General features: G+C 40.9%; 1 protein-coding gene across 1 annotated transcript in view; it reads left to right on the top strand.

The window, feature by feature from the left end:
• Positions 1-24,738, top strand: part of LOC137072755 (B-cell receptor CD22-like) — a 47,108-nt gene extending 22,370 nt beyond the window's left edge. The window contains exons 8-12 of the mRNA XM_067440678.1: positions 15,736-15,859; positions 16,033-16,078; positions 17,894-17,971; positions 18,046-18,123; positions 23,648-24,738. Of these exons, the coding sequence (XP_067296779.1) occupies positions 15,736-15,859; positions 16,033-16,078; positions 17,894-17,971; positions 18,046-18,123; positions 23,648-23,671 (350 nt within the window). The 3' untranslated portion in view covers positions 23,672-24,738. The remainder of the gene's footprint in view (positions 1-15,735; positions 15,860-16,032; positions 16,079-17,893; positions 17,972-18,045; positions 18,124-23,647) is intronic.
• The last annotated feature ends 295 nt before the right edge of the window (positions 24,739-25,033 follow it).

Raw genomic sequence — 25,033 nt, 5'->3', positions numbered from 1 at the left:
TTAATTATTTACAATTTTTAGATGACTACCGAGTGTTGTTCTTTGCTCGAGTATTAACAAAAAGGAAAAGTTTAAAATCACTTAAAACAGACGTGATAGCTGATTTGAACGAGTGATTTTCCACAGCAGCATCCATATTTTTAATGTACATGCTTCACCGTCACTGCGCTGTCGTCATCGTGTAAAACCCTCCCCAACGTTTCTGATTGATGCCACGATTTCGACAGAATATAATTAGGTTTGAATGAGCTCTTTGCCAGACTACTTGCAGATATAATCTAAATTTGCCGGAAGTTGTCTGTATTTTTTTTTTTTTATTTATATCCGATTTATTTTCACATATGAATGAAGCCTGAAACCAACCTAAGAATATCCTTCTGTCTCTCCTGTAGATCTCTGATCCCACTGAAGACACATATACAGCTCTAGAGCTCAAGTCCATGACCTCTGACCTGTACGACACACTCATAGTAAGTGAGATGCAAGCGTCAGATCCTCCATCACAGATGATCACATGACCGATCTCTCGCTCTCTTTCACACAGATCGTTCCCAGACCTCCTGAAGACTCCTGCACGACTCTTTATCCTCAGAGCTTTTCTGAATATGAGAATCCATCAGTAAGTGTCAGAACCTGCAGCTCTTCTCAATATAATCAATAAAACTCTTTTCAGTACTACTGTGATTGCTTTATGATTCTTGTGAAAGGGTTTATAATGTTGTTGATGAACTTCAGTCAGTCTTTCTTCATCTTATTGTGTGTTCAGATCAAAAGGAAGAGGCTGCAGTAAGATGCGGAGCACAAAGGGACCAATCCTGAGCTATGTGGGTGGAGCCTCTGAAGATGATTGACAGGGACCATCTTATTTTACGACAATCATCATAGATAATTTTTACTGATACACTGGACAAAATCATAATTGTGCACATTCACAATGATTTTAAAGTCTCAAAGTGCTCAATATTATCATTATCAATATTATTATTATTCTGTCTCCTGGAGCCTATTGCATAAAACTAGGATAAGGAATTAAGCCAGGATATCTTGGTGATCCTGGCTCAGTTTATTCACCAATATAGAGTTATTTTCGTTATCGTTATTGTTATTGGTGTGAGTGTGCCTTCAGGGTATGTTTACATGACAGCAGTGTACTAAATTTTGCATACAGATGACAAGATCACCAAGATATCCCGGCTTAATCCCTTATCCTAGTTTTGTGCAATAGGCCCCTTTATTCCTGTAACTGTACCTTTATATTATCATTATGTGCTTCTTCAAACCCTCCAACTTCCAGCAGATGTAGCCGTCTCTTAGCCGAGCTCTGCCCTCCTACGTACTTCCGGTCAATTTTAATTTTACGTTTTCAGTACTACGTCTGGGACTGCTGTGTATTCTTAGGTTTTCTCTGAACAAATTTTTACCGGTCCAATCAGCGAACAGAGTGAGTGGCTGAGAACGATGACATTGATGTCGAATGCTAGTTTGAGTTGTAGTTCAGTAATGGCGGCAGAGAAAGATGCTAATGAAACCATTCATTCCATTGTGGCACCGCTGCCGAATATCCAGAAGTTAAAGACGGAGCAAGAACAATCTTTACTGGGGTTTGTTGGTGGCCATGATGTTGTTGCCCTCCTCCCCAACAGGGTGAATTCAGGAAAAGTTTGATTTTCCAGCTCGCTCCGTTAGTGGTGAAGGAGCTGTTGAAGCCCTATTTGGACGGTAATTGTTTCTCGTGGGGTCGGAAGGTATTGCCATCATTTAAGTTACAGGGGCTTGTCAGTTATTTTATTGCCGTTCGTTTCACAAAACCTGCGTAAAAGTCCCCGGCCGAATTACCTACCTTGCTGTTATTTGGATGATTTTCTAGACTTTAAAATGCTGGCAAGTATTTACAAGAGCAATATATTACATCACTGCTCAAACAAATGAAAATAAAAGCATGTATACATTTGAATTGGTCCGTTATTTATACCAGCATTTATTATCATACCAATCACATGACATTTTATTTACAGCATACAATCATGTCATGGACCACATGAGCAGTGCGTTCCCGATCACAAAACTCTCTCATCCACCATGGCGTGAATAAATCACAATCCGAATGTACAAGTTTGAGGTTTTATCCTATGGTTTTATCACTGAGGTGGCCTGCACATTTATTTTGACGGATTTGTGAGAAACAGGCGAAGGGCGCATGACATGCGTAACGACCAAACATCAGCGATTGGTTATGGCAGATCCAGAGTGGCTCTGGGCAGATCCAATAGTTTTAAACTTCAACAGAGTTCCCGCCTTCGGGGAAGTAAGCGCTTGTCAGTGGAGAGTGGCCAGACTCTCTGTACAAATGAAATGTACGAGAGTCTGGTAAGACCAGACTAGCTGTCTCCTGCTGTTGACAATTATTCATCTTTATGTGTACCGTAATTCCTCAAATAAAGGCCGGGCCTTTATTTACCTGAACTGCTGATGGTTTTATTTGAAGCAGGCTTTTATTAGGGGCAGGCCTGTCAGGCCTTTCAAATTCCTGTTGTTTGAAAAATAATTGCTTTAAATAAACCATCTTAAATGTAAAGCTATTGTTCCAGTGGACAAATATCAATGATTTTTTAAGAAACATTTGCAAAAATATTACCATACAACAACAGCCAGAAAGGCGACAAAGCAATTTGGATCAGAATTATGGTAGCCTTATCGGTAACCACAATTGAGTCAGTTTGAAAAATGTAAAATGTTTATTCCGCTCTTAATTTTTATATAGGTTGCGTTTGCACATGAGGTTATTTTAGCCTTTAACCCAATGAATGACTCGGTGCTTTTATGTTTCCCGTGAGGGAAAAAGCTTCCTTTCATAAAGCAGTGTATACTTTTAAGCACTTTTTGTTTTAATATAGCTCTTTACACAAATATTATTTTCCAATAAAAAAAATATATATAATTTCGTTATTTTTCTAACCCAACTAATGACTCTGTGCTTGGTTGCATGTGAGGGATAAAAATGCTTCCTTAAAAATAGTTGTTTAAACTTTAAGCAGTTTTTATTTGAATATATCCCGTTACATCAATATTATTTTCTACTTTAAACAACTATATAATTTTGTTATTTTTCTAATCCAACTAATGACTAAAAGCTTCCTTCCTAAGGAAAAAAAGCTTCCTTCCAATTAAGAATACGTGTGTACTTTTAAAACCTTTTTATTTTACTATATCTCTTTACATATTTGTTTATACTTATACTACAATTTCGTTATTTTAGTAACCCAAATAATTACTCAGTGCTTTCTATATATTGCACGTGAGGGAAAAAGCTTCCTTCCACTTAAGAAAAGTTAAGTTCATAGAAACTCAAGCTGCGTCACCATTTTGGGAACGCCTCTGCCTGGTTGTGTCATGAAGCTCTATGTCATCAATCCAATAGGAAGACGGAACGTCATAGGCGGGTGACGTCACGGATCTGGAAACTATAAAGCACACCAGCTAACACACGCCGTTAGCTTCTGTTGTCTTCAACAAGTGCTCCGTGTCATTTGTCTGTCTTAATATCTGTTTGTGTCTGAGTTCAGACCCCTGTTTTACAAGTTTGCACTCACACTGATATTAGAGGAAGGAGATTATGGCAAGTGAACGATCATACAGAGTGGGTGTTCCTTCCTGTCCTCGCTACATCACGAACGGGGATACACACTCTATGTGCATTGTTTGTGTGGGTGATCAGCACGCCCAGTCACCACGAGGGTGCCAGCTGTGAGCATTGTGAGGCTCTGCCTCTCCGCGTGTTGCGATCCCGCCGGGCGCTCTTTGAGGAGGGCGTACCGGCTCGCGTTCCCCGTGGCACAGGCTCCGCTGCTGCTGAGGCAAAGTGGCAGCTGTCATGGGGTTAGCATATGGATCTGACAGAGGGGTGTGAGACGGGCAAGCCCTTTCTCAGCCTTCACCCGTTAAATCCAGTGCCGCTTCTTTGGGTTCGGGAGCTCACACTGTGGTTTCTCCCGCCATACTGCAGCCGTCTTCCTCCAAGGAGGTGGACTGACGACTTGCCACTTCAATTCCCTGCCAGTGAGGAGCATCATGACTGAGTCTGTGTAAAAAGCAGGCTTGACGAGCACGTTCTTCCTGCGTGCTCTGCTCACCCTCAGACTTCAGTCTATAGTAACACAAGCATCGGTGTACATGTGATACTGTTTGGTGCGAGGCATGCAGTCAGCTCCTGATGGTGCTGGCTGTGGTCATTGAGAAATATCGCGATGCGTATAGAATTGCGCCTTTGGACTTTCATCTCGAGGGATGAAAGCCAAATATGTTGTAAACTGATCGTATCTCGTGTTTGCTGAGGCAGCTTGTAGATGACGATTCTGTATGAATACATATAATATTAAAACAGTATCGTCTGGTGATTATGGCTGATTAAATTCTGAGGAATTAAAAATTAAATATTATCTGACTTCGAGGAGTTAGATATGTTCTTTCAGACGTCACCTGCCTATGACGTTTTGTCTTTCTGTTGGATTGATGACATACGTGCTTCACGACGCAATCACGCAGAGGCATTCCCAAAGTGATGACGCAGCGTCTCGTTCCTAATTCAGGGAACTAAGGATACAGACATAACCGAGACATTTTCTACTTTAAAAAAACTTTAATTTCATTATTTTTCTAACCCAACTAATGACTTGGTGCTTTCTTTCGAGCTTTGGAACCACCTTCCCCAGTGAGCTGAGAGCAGTACAGAGCCTGGACCAATGTAATGCTGAACTGAAGACTTTTTTTTTAGAAAGGCTTTTATGAGTTGATTGTTTGTATTATTCTATATATTTATTTGTTATTCATTTTTTTATTTTTCCCTTTTTCCATTGATGCACTTTGAGATTCTTCGGAATGAAAAGTGCGTTATAAATAAAATCTATTATTATTAGTAGTACTAGTATTATATTGATTTCCAAAACACCCTACATGGAAAGGATAAAACTGCCAGTACAAACAGTAGTATTCATATGTGAATGGACTGCAGACAAGTCAACCACAGAAAGCTGTCCAAAATACCTTCCCATACTTTGTAGGAAACGACCAGGGATCTCTCCCACACCCCACTCAGTATGCGGAACCGGAAAGGGCACTAACTCCATACCATGAGTCTACATAAGGCAGGTCTATAAACTCTTCCTCTAGCTGTGATAGGCTCATTTCCCAAACTTTAGCCAACCAATAGTAGGTTGATGTCTTCTATCTCTGACTGTGATAGGCTCACTCCATAAACTTTAACCAACCAATAGTAGCCCAAGGCTAAACACCCAAACTGCCACATTCGACTATCTGCTCTTTGATCGTTGCCCCGACGATGGACCTAATCAACTTCATGCCAACTGGGAATATTGCATGGACTAACCAGACATAGCATGGTTGAATATGACATGGTTGAACATGACTCATGAAGACTGGACACTCATTCAATACACAGCTTCCTCTTCCTTCCACCTGGGAATATGACATGGACTACAATCTCACAGTTTAGTACAGCTTCCTTATGCCATCTGGAAATATGACATGGTCACCGCCAATTAAAACAAAGTGTGGGCTTGATTACATTAAAAATGACGCATCAAATATTTTCTCAGGGTCACTCCCTTCGCTAACAGGACAGTAATGAATCTTTTCTCGTGCCTCCCCCTCCAAGTGGTCAAAATAAAAAGAAAGCTGGATCTGGAATAGATAAAGGACAAATTTTAATACAGGCCTGAGCCTCCTCAATCCAGTCAGCAATACCAATTACCGATCAAACGTTAAACATAAGGCACTTGTAACCCCGGTTACTAGTGGTTAGTAACTAAGAAAAAATAAATTGAAATAAACAAATCCTTAAGATAAACACACTAGGGGTGTAACGGTACAGATTGCTCACAGTTCGGTTTGTATCAAGGTTTTAGGTTCACAGTTTCAGGTTCACGGTTTCTGTATGGTTTGGTATTTGCTATGTTCATGGAAAAAAGGACTACTGTCAATTAAAAATAAAGAAAATAAGAACAAATAACTTAAATACAAGTATCAGCACAAATAATTACTATTGAGCAAAGATAGGCTACTAATAAAATAATGCTTTTCGGGCTTTTCAAGGAAGGTCTAACATTACTTTTTGGGTAAATAAATTGAATAAAGTAATCAAATGTAAAATTACTGCATATTTAACTGTTTAAGTTAAATATTAATCCTTATTAAACTTACAAAAGCTATTCAATCAAGAGCAGTGAGTGATTCACCTATTTGCGTCATTTTTATGGCTATGGCACTTTGACGATCATAATCTCATAATTCAATTTTGCGACTTTAGCCGGGGTTTCACAGACGGGGTCACAATTAATCCACACCTCTCCTGAGCCCCTTTCACACTGCACGTCGGACCCGCAATATTCCCGGAGCATTGCCGGGTCGCCTTCTGTGTGAAAGCAACCACGTCCCGGGATTGATTACCGAATTCGACCCGGGTCGGGGACCTAGTAATATTGCGGTATTCGACCCGGGACGAGCGCTGTGTGAACTAAAGCCGAAACTAATGCAGCAACGTGTACGTAGTTATCATGCGACTCATAGAGCTTGTTTTTTCAATAATACAACCCTGCAGTGCCAGAAGAGCTCGTCGGTGTTTTAAGCGCAGAGAGTGTTCATATACAAAAGAAACTAAAATTAAACAAGCAGAAATGAGCGCAAACTGGACACAAGTCGAGACCACGGAGCTCCTTACTATCCGCGCTGAAGCTGAGATCGCTCGCCATTATACGTCACATCAGGATGTCACGTGTCAACTCGACCCGGGACCGTTAAGCGTTCTGTGTGAAAGCGCACATATTACGGTATTTCGCTGGCAGTGTGAATGGACCAAATCTAGCAACCCGGGAACAAAAGCCGGGTCGCATTATCCGTGTATTTGCCGGAATCGCAGTGTGAAAGGGGCTCTGGATTAATTTGACCAATCCAGAGGGTGAATTCTGAGCGGAAAATATTATCTTTGTCTCTGTTTACGAACCACTTTGCATGTTTTATCAGGTGTCATAAAAGGTATCAAGTAAATACAGTTTTACTCCCAAGTTCGCTAAACGTACTAATTAGGGATGTCCTCGACTAAGGATTTATACATTCAAATCAGAATTGTCAAATCTTTCTATGGTTGACTGATAGTCGAATCAACTATGTGTGTGTGAATAGGTTGGGAGGGGCATGACACTAGTCAGCAGGAGGGTAAAACTAGTTTTATTTTCCTATACACACTGCACACAGCAAACAACATTTAAAGGTCCCGTTCTTTGCATGTTTTCGAAGCTTTGATTATGTTTACAGTGTGCAATATAACATGAGTTCATGTTTCACATGTAAAAAAACAGTATTTTTCACACAATTAATTTATCTGTACAGCGCTGTTTTCTCTGTCCTAAAAACGGCCTGATGATTTCCTTGTTCTTTGAAGTCCCTCTTTCAGAAATACGTAACGAGTTCTGATTGGGCCAGCGCTTCCCGTGTTGTGATTGGACAGCAGCTTAGCGCACTTTACCCGGAAAGGTCCCGCCTCTTACCATAACGGGGAGATGCAAGCGCTGAATGCGCGCTCTTCTCCACGTGGGAGAGCAAAAAGACCACGCCCCCTATTTTGCGTGTTCTTGTGGGCGGAGCTTTAGTCAACAAACGGTTCTAGTGACGTCATTACAGCAGGAAGTGCAGCGGTGTAGTCCAAACCGGCCGTTCGCTGTAGGGTTTGAAAGGGAACTTCTATTAAATAAAATATCTTGCTTGGCATTGAACTTTGAGCGTTATCATTTTGCAGGTATTATTTATGCTCTAACACTAACTAAAGTTTGAAAGATGGAATCGCGAGGAATGGGAACTTTAATAAAGCGGCCAAAACTTCCTGCAAACTGACAGAGGAACTGACAATACCTTTTATTTAAACCTAAATAAGAAAGCCAATGTGGTGGATAAACATTCATAAACCATTTTCTCAAAACATGTTAATGCCGCAATCGAAATACAGAACATCACACAAATATATAAAAAAAATCTTGATAAATAAACCTAAAAAAAGACCCGCCTAGAGAGGAAAAGAACACTTTGAGTGTGTTTACATTCACATTCCTAAGCCGATTGTGCCTAAAGGGGGTCGCACACCGGACTGAAGCTCATCGCCGTCTCAGGATCTCACACCGGACTGAAGCTCATCGCCGTCTCAGGATCTCACACCGGACTGAAGCTCATCGCCGTCTCAGGATCTCACACCGGACTGAAGCTCATCGCCGTCTCAGGATCTCACACCGGACTGAAGCTCATCGCCGTCTCAGGATCTCACACCGGACTGAAGCTCATCGCCGTCTCAGGATCTCACACCGGACTGAAGCTCATCGCCGTCTCAGGATCTCACACCGGACTGAAGCTCATCGCCGTCTCAGGATCTCACACCGGACTGAAGCTCATCGCCGTCTCAGGATCTCACACCGGACTGAAGCTCATCGCCGTCTCAGGATCTCACACCGGACTGAAGCTCATCGCCGTCTCAGGATCTCACACCGGACTGAAGCTCATCGCCGTCTCAGGATCTCACACCGGACTGAAGCTCATCGCCGTCTCAGGATCTCACACCGGACTGAAGCTCATCGCCGTCTCAGGATCTCACACCGGACTGAAGCTCATCGCCGTCTCAGGATCTCACACCGGACTGAAGCTCAGCGCCGTGTCTCAGGATCTCACACCGGACTGAAGCTCAGCGCCGTGTCTCAGGATCTCACACCGGACTGAAGCTCATCGCCGTCTCAGGATCTCACACCGGACTGAAGCTCATCGCCATCTCAGGATCTCACACCGGACTGAAGCTCATCGCGGTCTCAGGATTTCACACCGGACTGAAGCTCATCGCCGTCTCAGGATCTCACACCGGACTGAAGCTCATCGCCGTCTCAGGATCTCACACGGGACTGAAGCTCATCGCCGTCTCAGGATCTCACACCGGACTGAAGCTCATCGCCGTCTCAGGATCTCACACTGGACTGAAGCTCATCGCCGTCTCAGGATCTCACACCGGACTGAAGCTCAGCGCCGTCTCAGGATCTCACACCGGACTGAAGCTCAGCGCCGTGTCTCAGGATCTCACACAGGACGTGCACATTATATACACGCAAGCTCAATTTTGGATCGACTTCTGAAAGAAGAGCTGCACGATGAGAGTATCTTGTAGCACAGGGTGAAATCAGCATGTACTTTGACGATTTGAGGGAAATATTATATAAATGTAATATGAAACCTTGAAATGTCACTATGTGGCGTGGCAGGATTTTAAACAACTCCCTGAGTCGCTGCGGATAGGCACCGAATGGCGCCACTGGTGTGTGTACACTTATTGAATGTGTTCAGATTTTAAAGGCGCGGCGCAAAACTGAACGCCACACTACGTCTTTAAAATATTGAGTACCCCCCTATTGCCAAAATGGTATGATCCTCGTTTCATAATACCCAAATAGATTCGACCGTGAGATCGGTGGTCGAATCCGGCTCTGCATAACGATGCATCGAATCTTCTACTATTTGGGGTCACCCCTAGTACTAATGATACATTTCATAACCGTATACTGTGCACTATTGGTCCAGGAAGAGAGAGAGGAATGCTTTAATAGCAAACACCGTATGGCCGGGAGATATTAAAGCAGAGATATATTCTTACACAGGAATACAAGCATTTAAAATTATCTTACATTGTTCATACATCATGACTATGTTAGGAGTTTACATTTTAAGTTGTGATGTTGTTCTCTTGCTAAGGGAGGGACATTGATATTTCTGCAAGTGTGAAAAAAACAGTGTTAACCACAGTCTTTGAGTCTAAAGCTAATAGTGCATGTGTTAAAACAGTCAGTCGTTCAGTTGCTGTTGATCTGATGAGCTTCAACACGGTAAGACAAACACACTCTTACTTAAATGAAAACTGATGATTATTTCTATAGATGAAGCTCATATAACACATGATTCCTGACATGAGAAATATCTTCTGTTCATCTAATGATCAGTTCATTCACACACACTGATGTTGAGCATTAATAATCTCCAGATGTGCAAAGATCTCACTAACACTAAGAGCTGTTTAGGGTGATGAACATACACTGTTTATGAGTATATGAGTGATGTTTAATGCTGTATTATAGATGTATTTTATGCTGATGTCGGTCAGAATGGCTCCTCCTCTTCCTCTGATCTTTCTGCTCATGATTCACGGTGAGTCTCTGTTACATTCACATTACAAACACACTGATGTTTTATTGCATTTTATTGTCAAAGACCCCATAATGATGATTAATGATCAGTTTTCTGTGCTATATTGATGTGTTTCCTTTTGAATCAGGAAGTTTGAGTGAGAGATGTCAATGGACTTGTCCGTTTTATAAATATCCAATAGTTTTTAGTGACGTCAGTTTTGAACATGAATTGCTAATTTTCTTCTTGTTAGTCAGTGTCCGGTGGTTTAGGGGAGGGGCTTTCTCACTCATCAGAGCATTTGATTGGTCAAACATCAGTGTATTGCCATCAATATTGTTTTAGATGATGTGGAGATAGTGTTGAGGTGTCAAAAGACTTTTTGCGAGCATATCACAGACTTGATTTATTTTAACTAAAATGTGGTGGTAAAAGAAAAAAAAACACTTTAATCATTAATGTCAAGTCTTTAAAACATTTATTTTCTTAATAGTCATGCGTTTGATTATTTGATAGAGCTGTTGTTCGTGACTGACGTCTGTTTTCTCACTTCTGTTTCTGTGTTTATTTCTGCAACATCCTCCATCAAAGCTCATGAAGTAATGAGATCATTTATCACTCGATAGATTCTGAGAAGATGAGCTTATATTTCCTGTCATGAGTCGCTGTAAAGATATGAAGTTTTCAGTGGTCCATTGTGTCTGATAATAAAACATGTTCATAATGTGATGAATTCTGTGTTTCAGGGGTTTCTAGTGCTGGTTGGGGTGTGAGTTACAGTCCTTCACACATCTGTGCACTAAAGGACTCAACAGTGATAATGAGATGCTCTTATACATACCCTACTGGACATAAGATCAAGAACGTGTTCTGGACCAAAACAAAAGATAAAGAGAAAAAAGAAGAGTTTCCAGATCTGTCTGAGGACCCTGAATACAGTCAGAGGCTTTAGTATCTGGGAGATAAACAGCAGAACTGCACCGTCAGACTGAGTCATGTGACACTGAAGGATTCACACAAGTACTATTTCAGATTCATCACTGATAAAGAAAAATGGATTGGTAAATCTGCAGTGACTCTTGCTGTCACAGGTGAGTTTCATGAGGTTTATCTCTTCTTCTGAGCCTTATGTTGAATAATAATCAGTGTATGACAGCAAGGCAAGTTTATTTGTATAGCACATTTCATACCCATTGGCAATTCAAAGTAGCCTGGATGCCAGCCGAACTTAGCCCCGCCCACAACATTTTTAGGTCGGGCAGTTCGGTCTGGCCTCGATCCATAGAGGAGTAATTATCCCCGAACAGAAACTGACCAATGAAATCATCAGGACGGGCTTTAGACGATGACGGACAGATGATCAACAGTAACTTAATCATTACGTCATCAAAGGGGCTTGGGTTATATTTGTTTGAATCCTAAACGGAGAGCTTGTTTGTGCATTCACCTTCACTATTTCTCTCAGAAATTATGATCATGTTGGGTAAGTACTCTGTGTATCATTAAATTATTTTATATTTTTACAACACCGGCAAAGATCGTTTATTCCAGCGCACGTGTAGACAGGGTTGCCAAGTTTTTACAACAAAACCCGCCAACTACTAGCCCTAAACAATGGCTTCTCAGAGGTTTCTCCGGAAGAAAAAAAAATTGTGTTTGGGGGGCAAAATGTGTGTTATTTTGGCAACAATCCCTGCTAAAATTTGCACTCATGGGTCTATATATCACATAATAGTTTCTTCAACCCGCGGACATAGAAAACAACCTGCGGAAAAAAACGTGACTTGGCAACACAGTGCAGTTGAACTCTGTTGACATTTGACAACTAGCGTAATGCGTAGCTTCGTTTCTCTGATTGGTTGTAGGTCTATCCAATCGAGGTCTTTCCTGGTTCGGTTGAAACGCCCCATAATCACAGCCCAATTGGCTGCAATTCTGACTAGAATTGAGTATGACCACGTCAGGCTGAGGTTGAGAACCCAAGTGCAGTTTATTTGAACACTTAACATAAATCAAAATCAAAACAAAGACTTGACAAACAAACACTCACCAGAGTGGGTTACAGCATCAATACCTGACAAAGACTATGGCAAACATGATTGCCTAGGCCATGTCCACACTAATACGTTTTCATTTGAAAACGTATATTTTTCTCTCCGTTTGGCCTTCCGTCCACAATGAGACAGCGTTAACTCAATGAAAACGTATCGTTTTGAAAATGCTCTACAAAGCGGATAAATTTGAAAACGACGTCTTCACGTCGTAGTGTGGACTGTGAAAACTGAGCCTTTTTAATACGATGACGCATTTTTAACCATGTGATGCAGTCATATGACCAATTCATGCCGTATTTATTTTGGCACGTCTCCCAGTCTACATTTTCACTTGCTTTTAGCACTTTATATTCATGTGTTACTCGCAGCAACAACTCCACCTCACTGTCGACCCATTTTAAAAACTCAGTGCCTTTTCTCGACATTGCCGCAAAATTTCAAAGAATAAATAAACGAGTAGCAGAAATGACGCAAGTCGAAGCTTCCTGGATTTGCTCATGCGCAGTACGGGGATGTAAGCGTTTTCAGATGTTTCAGTGCAGATGAACATTTTTTGGAAAACGATTGAAAATGATAGTGTGGTTTTTAGACGAAAACTCAGAAATTTATCTGGATTAGTGTAGCCGTAGCCTTAAATACACAAGGGCTAATGACAAGACAAGGGACACCTGTGAACAATGATTAACCCATAAACCAATGACAACATGACACAGGAACACGAGTCAGGAACACATGAGGGCATAGAGTCACATGACCAGGGAATACATGACAAAACCAGGAAGTGCATGATAAAACCTGACAGTGAACATGAAAACCTAAAAACATGAAACATGAACCTACGCCAAAACACCCTGTGACACTTACCTTGAACAACAACCTAGAGGAGTGTTGCTGTTCTTTGACTGCGTCTGCTTTATGTTCTGAAAAAAAAAAAAATGTGTTGAAGATGCCCCGCCCCCACGTGATTTTTTTTACAGTCCAATACTGTTTTGTTTGTTTTTTTCTCGGAACAAATGGATTTACACATAAATGCGGTAAATTTACTGCAAATAATTCATTTATGGAACCTAGACTGTAAATTTAAAGGATTAAACTGTTTATTAAAATAACAGTATTTTACTGTAGGAGATAGCCTGTATTTTCACAGCAATTTTTAACAATGTGGTGATGAAAGCATGAACGATTTTCCTCAAGGCCCCATTAACACTGCATGGTTCAAGTGACCCAATTCCATTTTTTTTTTACTCTGACGTGGCTCAGATAGGATATGACATGTGAACATGTAAGCAGGATAAAAATTCATGGATTACGAAATCATCAGATCTGATTCAGGCCTAACTCATATGTGGTAATAAATCTGATATCCGACTGACGTCAACTCAAACTGCGATCAAGGGCCTGTGTTGCCAAGTCCGCGTTTTTTCTGCAGAATTGGGCTACTTTAACACAGTTTTGAGTTGCATTTGCAACCCCATCAAGGGCTCTCCTCTTTTCTCCGCCTTACCAGAGAAATGTGCTGGTTACTTCAGTGATTAGCATATGGCTTTCTATCAGTAGTAACCCTGGAGTATATTCGAATGATCATGCTCCCACCCTCATATCCCCCTGAGACAAGAGATTTATGCATTTTATTTCTGGAAAAATTACACCGGTGACGCAAATATCGTTAATTTGCGTCATCTGTAAAATTCTTGGCTAGAGACTAAAGACTACAGCCAGCAGAGGGAGCTATTTCCGCATGTTTTCAACTCGCATGATCACACTCACAGCTCAGGTCGGCTCAGGCATTCATATTAACGGTGCAGCCAGCGGAGCAAAGTGGGTATTTTATCTTCTCAAGTTAATTCCTAAGAAAGATAATCTTCCAAATCATAAACGGAAAACGCGACAGACTGAACACGCGCTGAGAACTACTGCCACGAGCGTGGACGGCTTTACTTCAGCTCTCATCACGAGAGCTTATTCAGCTCATTATGATGCTTGTAATCGTACTCCTGCTGCTTTGTGACACTTCCTCAGTGGCTAAATCACAATATATTGAACAGACACTTTTAGTTTTTAATTGTAGTGTCTGTTCTCTAACTGAACTGATTTTATGAAGATGAACGCGGTGGTGGGAAAGTAAAAGTGATTCAGGAGCGGTGGCCTCACAGGGCACTTTCTGCACATTCTGGGAATTGTAGTCTTTGATCCCCATGAGACAAATGCACATTTTCTGTCTTTTCTGTACTCGGCTCCGAAGCAGAAACATAAATGCGTGACTGCTATGCAACACCGTTTATACCTACGCAGTGGGGCGGGGTTGCATTTGGCAAATTCCGCAAATGTCATTGGATCGTTTTGATTGAGATTGAAGGCAGCTGACTATTCTAAGCAAAGCCCCCATTTCATCAGTACTGACGTAACGTCTCCGTTCCCTTCCTACAGGGAACGAGGGTTACATACGTAACCGAGACATTCATCTACAACAGAAAGGGGAGGGTGTGGGCCCTGGCGTTGTGACCGAAGAAGTCTCTCAGGAGGAGGGGGAGGGCGAGCTGGGCCCATCGGCTTTGGTGATTGTGTGGCTCAACGATTTTTGGTTGATATTATGGGGCTCACAGCAAAGGAGTGTAATAATCTGATTCCAGCATGAATCAAGTCCTCCATTTTCTAAGAGAAGCTAAGATGTGGGGACGCTGGTTAGAGGAATAACATGTCTGGTGAGGGGGGATGTTGCTCTTGTGTTAATGGAAGCTGAAATAGGTTGCAGCACTAGATATAATGTGTGTGTTGTGTTCAGATCTTCAGGTGGAGTCTCCTGAGAGAGTGACAGAGGGAGATTCAGTCCGTCTGACATGTAAAAGCAGCTGCACTCTGACTGACAGAGCAACATTCATCTGGTCCAGAAACTCACAGCCATTAACTGAGAGAAGAGACGGAAACAATGAACTCCTGCTGCAGTCAGTCAGAAGAGAGGATGCAGGCAGATATAGCTGTGCTGTACACGGACACACTCACACATCGCCTGATGTTCATCTCAATGTCATGTGTGAGTACAGATTAATTTGTTGTTAAAAAATTAATAAAAAACAGAGAATGAGATGATTAAAGATGTATTTAATTTTGTCTTTTATAGATCCTCCCAGGAGCGTCTCAGTGTCCATCAGTCCATCTGGTGTAATAGTGGAGGGAGATTCAGTGACTCTGAGCTGCAGCAGTGATTCAAACCCTCCTGCTCTGAACTTCAGCTGGTTTAAAGGAGGAACGATTGTAGGATCTGGAAGAATCTACAGCATCTCAAACATCCGCTCTGACTACAGTGGAGAATACAAGTGCAAGTCCATCAATGAACATGGAGAGAAATACTCTGATGCTGTGACTCTAAACGTCTTGTGTGAGTTTATGATCATCTGCATATTGTTAACATCTTCACATCATTCATCAGTTTTGAGAGTTAATCATGAGGATCATCCTCTTTCAGTTCATCATGGTGCTGGTAGGAATGTGATTTTGATCACAGCAGCATCTGGAGGATTATTCTTCATCATCTTTGTCATCATCATCATCATCATCATCATCATCATCATCATCATCATCATCATCATGTTTATAATGTAAGACCAATACAAAAAACTGCAGTGATTGTATAAATGTTTACATCTTTATTAGTCTAATGTAAGAAATGTCTCAGTTGTGTTTTTAATTATCATTCATCTTTAAAAAAAATTAATATCTTCAGTCAATTAATAGACTCCTTTAATGTCTGTTATTATAACAGGAAGAAACGGAGGAGTGTTAAACCTGAAGATCTTAGAGTAAAAAAGGTAAATCATCCAGACACAACACGACTTTACAGAAGCAGAACATCAACCGTCAGCCGTTATCTGTGTTTCAGACGATATAGCTAAGCTAACAAAATGTTGCTCTAAGAATGTTTTCCAAACATTATTTTTCAGTTATGGACATGTTAAAATGTCCTGAATCATTCTTTAAAACATATGAACACCTGCTGTTGACAATCAGAATCACTGAAGGACAGAGAAACACAAGAACTACAACTGACTTCAACCACAGCTTTAGATGAAATCAACTGAAGATAAAAGAAGACATTAAATCTCTGAAGATCTCATCAGAGGATTAAACAACTCCACAAACAGCATTACCAGCTTCACACATTACTAACCAGACTGACTTTATTTCATAATATAAAGCGTTACAGAGATTTCTTTGTAGTCACCATTTCAATTTTCATTTTCATTTACAAACACATAATTCATTGATGATATAAAACTCCAGACGAGTTTTCTTGTGTGTCCATTTGTATGTGCGCCTTGTCTATCGTACAGTGTGACATTAATGATAACTGAGATCTTACAGTCTGACATTAATGATAACTGAGATCATACAGTCTGACATTAATGATAACTGAGATCTTACAGTCTGACATTAATGATAACTGAGATCATACAGTCTGACATTAATGATAACTGAGATCTTACAGTCTGACATTAATGATAACTGAGATCTTACAGTCTGACATTAATGATAACTGAGATCATACAGTCTGACATTAATGATAACTGACATCTTACAGTCTGACATTAATGATAACTGAGATCTTACAGTCTGACATTAATGATAACTGAGATCTTACAGTCTGACATTAATGATAACTGACATCTTACAGTCTGACATTAATGATAACTGAGATCTTACAGTCTGACATTAATGATAACTGAGATCATACAGTCTGACATTAATGATAACTGACATCTTACAGTCTGACATTAATGATAACTGACATCTTACAGTCTGACATTAATGATAACTGAGATCTTACAGTCTGACATTAATGATAACTGAGATCATACAGTCTGACATTAATGATAACTGAGATCATACAGTGTGACATTAATGATAACTGAGATCTTACAGTCTGACATTAATGATAACTGAGATCTTACAGTCTGACATTAATGATAACTGAGATCATACAGTCTGACATTAATGATAACTGAGATCTTACAGTCTGACATTAATGATAACTGAGATCTTACAGTCTGACATTAATGATAACTGAGATCTTACAGTCTGACGTTAATGATAACTGAGATCTTACAGTCTGACATTAATGATAACTGAGATCTTACAGTCTGGAGATCATACAGTCTGACATTAATGATAACTGAGATCATACAGTCTGACATTAATGATAACTGAGATCTTACAGTCTGACATTAATGATAACTGAGATCTTAAAGTCTGACATTGTCCTTTAAGCTTTTCTCTGAGAAAAGAACAAAGAATGGCACGGAAGTAATTCTTAAAAAGGGAAGATGTGTTCGGAGTTTTGAAGACCAGATACGACGAAATTTTAATCTATAAACTAGCTCTGCTTCACGTTGCTCTGGTTGGTTGTAGCGCTATCCAATTGTGTGCAGAGGGAATTTGAAAGACAGCCGTTTATGGTGAGTTTCCAGACCAAACATCTTGATGTGGGTCTGGTTTGTCAGGCTAATTGACCAGGGAAATACAAATGACACAAATGCACATATATGATTTATATCAGATGTATTTCCACATATGAATGTTGTGAAAGGTGAAAACAACCTAAGAATATCCTTCTGTCTCTCCTGTAGATCTCTGATCCCACTGAAGACACATATACAGCTCTTGAGCTCAAGTCCATGACCTCTGACCTGTACGACACACTCAAAGTAAGTGAGACGCCAGCATCAGATCCTCCATCACAGATGATCACATGACCGATCTCTCGCTCTCTTTCACACAGACCGTTGATCCCAGACCTCCTGAAGACTCCTGCACGACTCTTGATCCTCAGAGCTTTTCTGAATATGAGAATCCATCAGTAAGTGTCAGAACCTGCAGCTCTTCTCAATGTGAAGTTTTATTAAAATGTAAACTATTCATAGAAAAAAAAATCACTTAAAGAATGCTTTCTAAGGCTTTTAACAGTATTTGAACATAAACAATACATTTCTGTAAATGGTCTGAAATTTCAAATCATACAGAATGCTTTCACACTAGAAATGAACCCAACCTTTGTTCAGTTTGATCCGGAGCGAGACTTTCCAAACTGAAAGTCAGAAAATCCGGACCAAGCAAGATTAAATGTATCTCATGAAATACCATGTATTTTTGAGACCCATTTTCTTAAATGTAACATACATTTACTACAGTAGGCTATAGTGTATAGCGTAATAATGATTATTTTTAAACCATCTTATATTTTGGGAGGTAGAAAAACATATATCACGATAATGCAAACCTCAAAGGCTAGTTCAGATTATGTGTTCTAGCATGGACAACAATGCTTCAGTTCAGAGACGTTCACAATCATGATTAGTGCACATTCATGCCAAGCAAATTCATATAATGACAATGTTTCCTCTACAATGTTTCCTCTACTATGATTATATTGTAATTTGTTGCACACAATTGTGAGACAGCATATTTTATCTCCCTCATACTAATTTAAAGGAGCATTCTGCAATAATTAAGCAGAAATTCCCAAAGTCCCAGTTTATTATAAAAATGTGTTTCTCCATTTGTCATTTCTCTGCTGCAGCCGTGCCGTTCCCTCTGCTCCTAGAGGAGCTCAGTTTCTCTGGTTAACCCTTTCTCCACTATCACAGCAGTGCTGTTCCCTCTGCTCCCAGAGGAGCTCAGTCTCTCTGGTTAACCATTTCTCCACTAACACAGCAGTGCAGTTCCCTCTGCTCCCAGAGGAGCTCAGTTTCTCTGGTTAACCCTTTCTCCACTATCACAGCAGTGCTGTTCCCTCTGCTCCCAGAGGAGCTCAATTTCTCTGGTTAACTCTTTCTCCACTATCACAGCAGTGCTGTTCCCTCTGCTCCCAGAGGAGCTCAGTTTCACTGGTTAACCCTTTCTCCACTAACACAGCAGTGATGTTCCATCTGCTCCCAGAGGAGCTCAGTTTCTCTGGTTAACCCTTTCTCCACTATCACAGCAATGCTGTTCCCTCTGCTCCCGCAGGAGCTCAGTTTCTCTGGTTAACCCTTTCTCCACTAACACAGCAGTGATGTTCCATCTGCTCCCAGAGGAGCTCAGTTTCTCTGGTTAACCCTTTCTCCACTATCACAGCAGTGCTGTTCCCTCTGCTCCCAGAGGAGCTCAGTTTCTCTGGTTAACACTTTCTCCTCTACCACAGCAGTGCTGTTCCCTCTGCTCCCAGATGAGCTCAGTTTCTCTGGTTAACCCTTTCTCCACTATCACAGCAGTGCAGTTCCCTCTGCTCCCAGAGGAGCTCAGTTTCTCTGGTTAACCCTTTCTCCACTATCACAGCAGTGCTGTTCCCTCTGCTCCCAGAGGAGCTCAATTTCTCTGGTTAACTCTTTCTCCACTATCACAGCAGTGCTGTTCCCTCTGCTCCCAGAGGAGCTCAGTTTCACTGGTTAACCCTTTCTCCACTAACACAGCAGTGCTGTTCCCTCTGCTCCCAGAGGAGCTCAGTTTCTCTGGTTAACCCTTTCTCCACTAACACAGCAGTGCTGTTCCATCTGCTCCCAGAGGAGCTCAGTTTCTCTGGTTAACCCTTTCTCCACTATCACAGCAATGCTGTTCCCTCTGCTCCCGCAGGAGCTCAGTTTCTCTGGTTAACCCTTTCTCCACTATCACAGCAGTGCGGTTCCCTCTGCTCCCAGAGGAGCTCAGTTTCTCTGGTTAACCCTTTCTCCACTATCAAAGCAGTGCTGTTCCCTCTGCTCCCAGAGGAGCTCAGTTTCTCTGGTTAACCCTTTCTCCACTATCACAGCAGTGCTGTTCCCTCTGCTCCCACAGGAGCTCAGTTTCTCTGGTTAACCCTTTCTCCACTAACACAGCAGTGCTGTTCCCTCTGCTCCCAGAGGAGCTCAGTTTCTCTGGTTAACCCTTTCTCCACTAAAACAGCAGTGCTGTTGCATCTGCTCCCAGAGGAGCTCAGTTTCTCTGGTTAACCCTTTCTCCACTATCAGAGCAATGCTGTTCCCTCTGCTCCCGCAGGAGCTCAGTTTCTCTGGTTAACCCTTTCTCCACTATCAAAGCAGTGCTGTTCCCTCTGCTCCCACAGGAGCTCAGGTTCTCTGGTTAACACTTTCTCCACTATCACAGCAATGCTGTTCCCTCTGCTCCCAGAGGAGCTCAGTTTCTCTGGTTAACCCTTTCTCCACTATCACAGCAGTGCTGTTCCCTCTGCTCCCAGAGGAGCTCAGTTTCTCTGGTTAACCCTTTCTCCACTATCACAGCAGTGCTGTTCCCTCTGCTCCCAGAGGAGCTCAGTTTCTCTGGTTAACCCTTTCTCTACTATCACAGCAGTGCTGTTCCCTCTGCTCCCAGAGGAGCTCAGTTTCTCTGTTTAACCCTTTCTCCACTGCCACAGCAGTGCTGTTCCCCCTGAAGGGTTCAGCTGCGGCTTGGACGTTCCCGTCATGAAACAAGACGTTGGGCGTTCCTGGTAGTATCTCATCGACCAATCGTGATGAGTTTCTTAAGGCACATGGGTATGATGTCATACGCGGGATTTTTCCCCCCCAAACCAGTTCAGCGGAAATGCCTTGCAACTGATTCTAAATATTTAATTTGGCCATGTCCATCACAATAACGGTTGCCTACACCCAACCCTGATACCTAAACCTACCCATCACAAGAAACATTCTGTGTTTTTAAATAAAAAAAAAAAAAACATAATTTAGTATGTTTACGAATCTAAAACATTGTGGACACACACACACACACACACACAATGGTTCATTTCGGCGTAGACATACACGTGGAATCACACACACACATAATGGTTAGTTTCGGCGTAGACATACACGCGGATAGCTCAAAATGCATACAGATAACACGCCACTTGGCTTTTGAACGTGACGCGTATGTTTAGGCAAAGTCATGATGTCATTTTGCAAGATGCTAGATCTTATTTTGAAGCTTCTGTTTGAGAAAAACTAACTAGCGGCAAATGTTGAACATGTTAATCCGGATGTTGACAGCTAGCAGTTCAGCAGAAAAGATGAAGAAGAAGAAGGGGGCGTTCGAGTCTGCGAAAATGGAAACCCCCACCAGCACGATAACGCCCATTTGTGGCCGCAGTTGGATGATATTGCCCGCAGGAGCACAGTTTCTCTGATTAAAGGTCTTAGGTTAGAGGTTTTTCAACATTAATATGAGTTCCCCTAACCTGCATATTGTCCCCAAGTGGCTAGAAATTTTGATCGGTGTAAACCGAGTTCGGGCTGTCTTTCTCTTCCTCTGAGAAAATGAGAGCTCAGACGAGCTGATCTTATATTCTCCTGTTATGACGTCATAACAGGAAAGGCTTCCTCCCCTTCTCCTCTGCTTTCCCGCCCAGAAAATTAGTAGAGAATAGATTCAGTTTATCAGTTGCAATGTCAGCACTGCACAGGCTTTACCATATGGATTCGACAGCACCGCCACAAACAGTGAGTAACAGTGTTCATTAATGCCTGATGTGTAGCTAATATTTAAAGTTCACGCAGACTTTCTTTCTAAATTGTTTAATATCGTCAGTCCCACCACTGGCCATCTTGATGCATCAGAGAATCAAGCCAGTGACTAAAACCATCAACTTCACGTCGTTTCTGTTAGTAGCATGAAACAAATCTGTTATTTAAATTATTAAACTACAGTGAGCGATCAAAGAACACTCTTAATAATGTTCGGATGTGTCAGTCACATGTATATCTGCAGTGCACACTGCCGTTTGAATGATGCTGTTAAACTTCTCAACAGAAGCTCTTACTGTATACATGTCATGTATATAGCTCTCAGATACAAACAAAATAAACTTGCGCTCTCAACAACTGCCTTTCTCTGTCTCTCTTTTCGACTGGCAGTAGTGCTGCTCGCGCCTCACTAAACCATGCCCCCTCCGAACGTAATCTCATTTCAAATGCAAAGATTAACTACTAAATCACAACAGTGGGTGTTTTCACTGCAGTCTCACAGCAGACACACCCCTTAAAACAGAGCATTCAAGACAGAGGGCTATTGTCAGTATAGAAAAAAATGCCTTTTATTTCGAAATTATGAAATTTTTGATGTAAAACCATACTAACAATATAAGTTCACCTCAGGAAATATTACAAAATAATAAAAAATCCATGCCATGGGACCTTTAACCTTTTCTCCACTGCCAACAGTGACATTTTCTCCCACTTCTCATATAATAAGCTCTTTCTTGACTTTTCTCTTTCATATAAGCATCCCACTTCTCATATAACAAGCCGTTCCTTGATTTTTCTCTCTTTCAATCACCTCATTTCCTATATTAATACTGTTAAGTGCCTCCAAGTCAGGTACATCAAATGTTAATTGAGCCGCTTTCAGTTTTTCCACAATTGAGGTATGCCTCTGCGCTCCGGAGATAAACAGTTCTCAACCTCCCGGTCAAAGGGATTTACAAAAAAAAAAAAAAAACTTCTCTCCCTTTCCTTTTTCCCTTTCCATCTGGTGAGGTTTACTCATCCGATACCTTGAGTCTTGATCTCCTCTTGGACGCTGCAAGAGCTCACCTGGTCAATGCTCCGATTTTCTCTTTTTCCGTTCCAGTGAGGCTGACTCGTCTGGTACCGTGAGTTTGATCTCCTTTTGGACACTGCAAAAGCTCTCTTTAACAAACATCTGTGGCCAGTAGGGTTTTTCTCATCTGTTGCAGTGAGTCTGGCCCCCCTCAGACATTGCAATAGCTTTCCCAGTTCATGGGCCAGTAGGGCCTGTCCGCCTGACACTGTGAGGCAATACGGGCCCTCCTGGTCTAGCAACTAGGATTCTCAAAATACCAGACCACCAATTCTCTGCCACATTTCTCTGCCAATTCTCTCACATTATCTTTACTCTATTTAATTTGATATACGTGTGAACTCGTGAAGTGTAGTTTTATTAACTAGTTTTGGGAGAAGCACATTCAGATAATTAAACCTAATTAAACAATGGAGCACATCAGATAATCAAACCTAATTAACAAGGGGAGCATGTCAGATAACGTAACCTATTTAAACAAGTGGAGCACGTTCAGATAATTAAACCTAATTAAACACAAGTGGAGCACATTAAGCTAATCAATCTATCACACAATAAGAGGTGTACATATACAACAAATTTACTTTCAATTTTTATTTTAGCATTCCTCCACCACCCTATCTCCTCACTTTAATTTAATAAACTCTCATCAGATGTCAACACAATCCCCAAATACGCATTGTCTTTACTCTATTTCATTTGATGTAAACTTGTGAAATAATCAATAAAACTCTCTTCAGTACTAGTGTGATCGCTTTATGATTCTTCTGAAAGAGTTTATAATGTTGTTGATGAACTTCAGTCAGTCTTTCTTCATCTTATTGTGTGTTCAGATCAACAGGAAGAGGCTGCAGTAAGAGGCGGAGCACAAAGGGACCAATCCTGAGCTCTGTGGGCGGAGCCACTGATGATTGACAGGGACCATCTTATTTTTTACGAAAATCATACTTTTAAATCACAATTGATAATTTTTGCTGATACACTGGATCAAATCATAATTGTGCAAATTCACAATTAACAATATATCAATTTAAAGTCTCAAAGTGCTCAATATTATCATCTTCAGTTATTCTGTCTCCTGTATTCCTGTAACTGTCCCTTTAAATGATCAGTTTTGTTTGTGATTCTCATATGTGCTTGTTGAAACCCTCAAACTTCCACCAGAGGTCACCATCTCCTGCTACTGACAATTATTCATCTTCATGTGTATGTTGATTTATCTTGTACTGTGTTCAAATATATTTGGGTCATTTACAAATAAGGTTTTATATAATTATTGTATCATTTATTAAATTAAATATTATATAATTATAAAATGTATATAAGGTTTTATATAAAATGTTAGAATTATAATTCTGAATTCATCAATTCCAGCTTCTTCAGGCCCTGTCTGCTTTAATATCAGCTGTTTATTTCATTATTTGAATGTGTTTTGTTGTATTTGGGAGAAGGGTATAGCTGCAGATCTCTGGATATAATCATGGTTAGAACTCCAAAATAGGGCATGGCTTCCTCCAATTGACAGATAGACACATATGTGTCAAAAGGATTGTTCAACTTCAACTAGCGCTGTACAGACTGATTGGCCGGTTAGACATTTTGTCTAACTTGAGACTGCGTCGATGCCATGTGACTGTGATGTAAGGCATCAAAGTGCTGCAAGGGGGATTCGAGAGCAGCAGCTGGTGCATTCTGCGCAGGTTCTCCAGAGCAGCTTCACAAGCTCTGATGATGACACAGCTGATTAACAATTGGCCAAAATTCACCGCATCGCAACAATCATGTGTGTTTCGTGTTTATTCTTAAACCTTCAGATCCACTACTGCTTAAGTTTTTTTTATAACAGTAAAACCTCTTTCATGTAGTTGCAATGTTATATTGTGTCATGTTTATCAAAATAAAACTGGTAAGAACTCCATTGATAGTGTAGGCTTATATATTGAACTATATTATTGTACCATCAGATGCTGTATTAATCAATAAATAAAATTTGAATGAAAATGTCTCTGAAACATCTGTGAATTTGACAAATAATGCATTTATTTCCATTCATCTGTGATAAAAGTATGCAAACATGAGACCCCATAATTAGTGATTAATAAGAAGTTTTCTGTGGTATGTTGATATATTTTCTTTTGAAACAGAAATTGAGGGAGAGGTGTCAATGGGCTTGTCCGTTTTATAAATATCTAACAGTTTTTAGTGACGTCACAGATTTG

Source organism: Pseudorasbora parva, chromosome 4 (assembly GCF_024679245.1).
Source record: "Pseudorasbora parva isolate DD20220531a chromosome 4, ASM2467924v1, whole genome shotgun sequence".
NCBI classification, from domain to species: domain Eukaryota; kingdom Metazoa; phylum Chordata; class Actinopteri; order Cypriniformes; family Gobionidae; genus Pseudorasbora; species Pseudorasbora parva.
The sequence above is the reverse complement of the archived record's forward strand: the minus strand, read 5'-3'. Positions and strand labels throughout refer to the sequence as shown.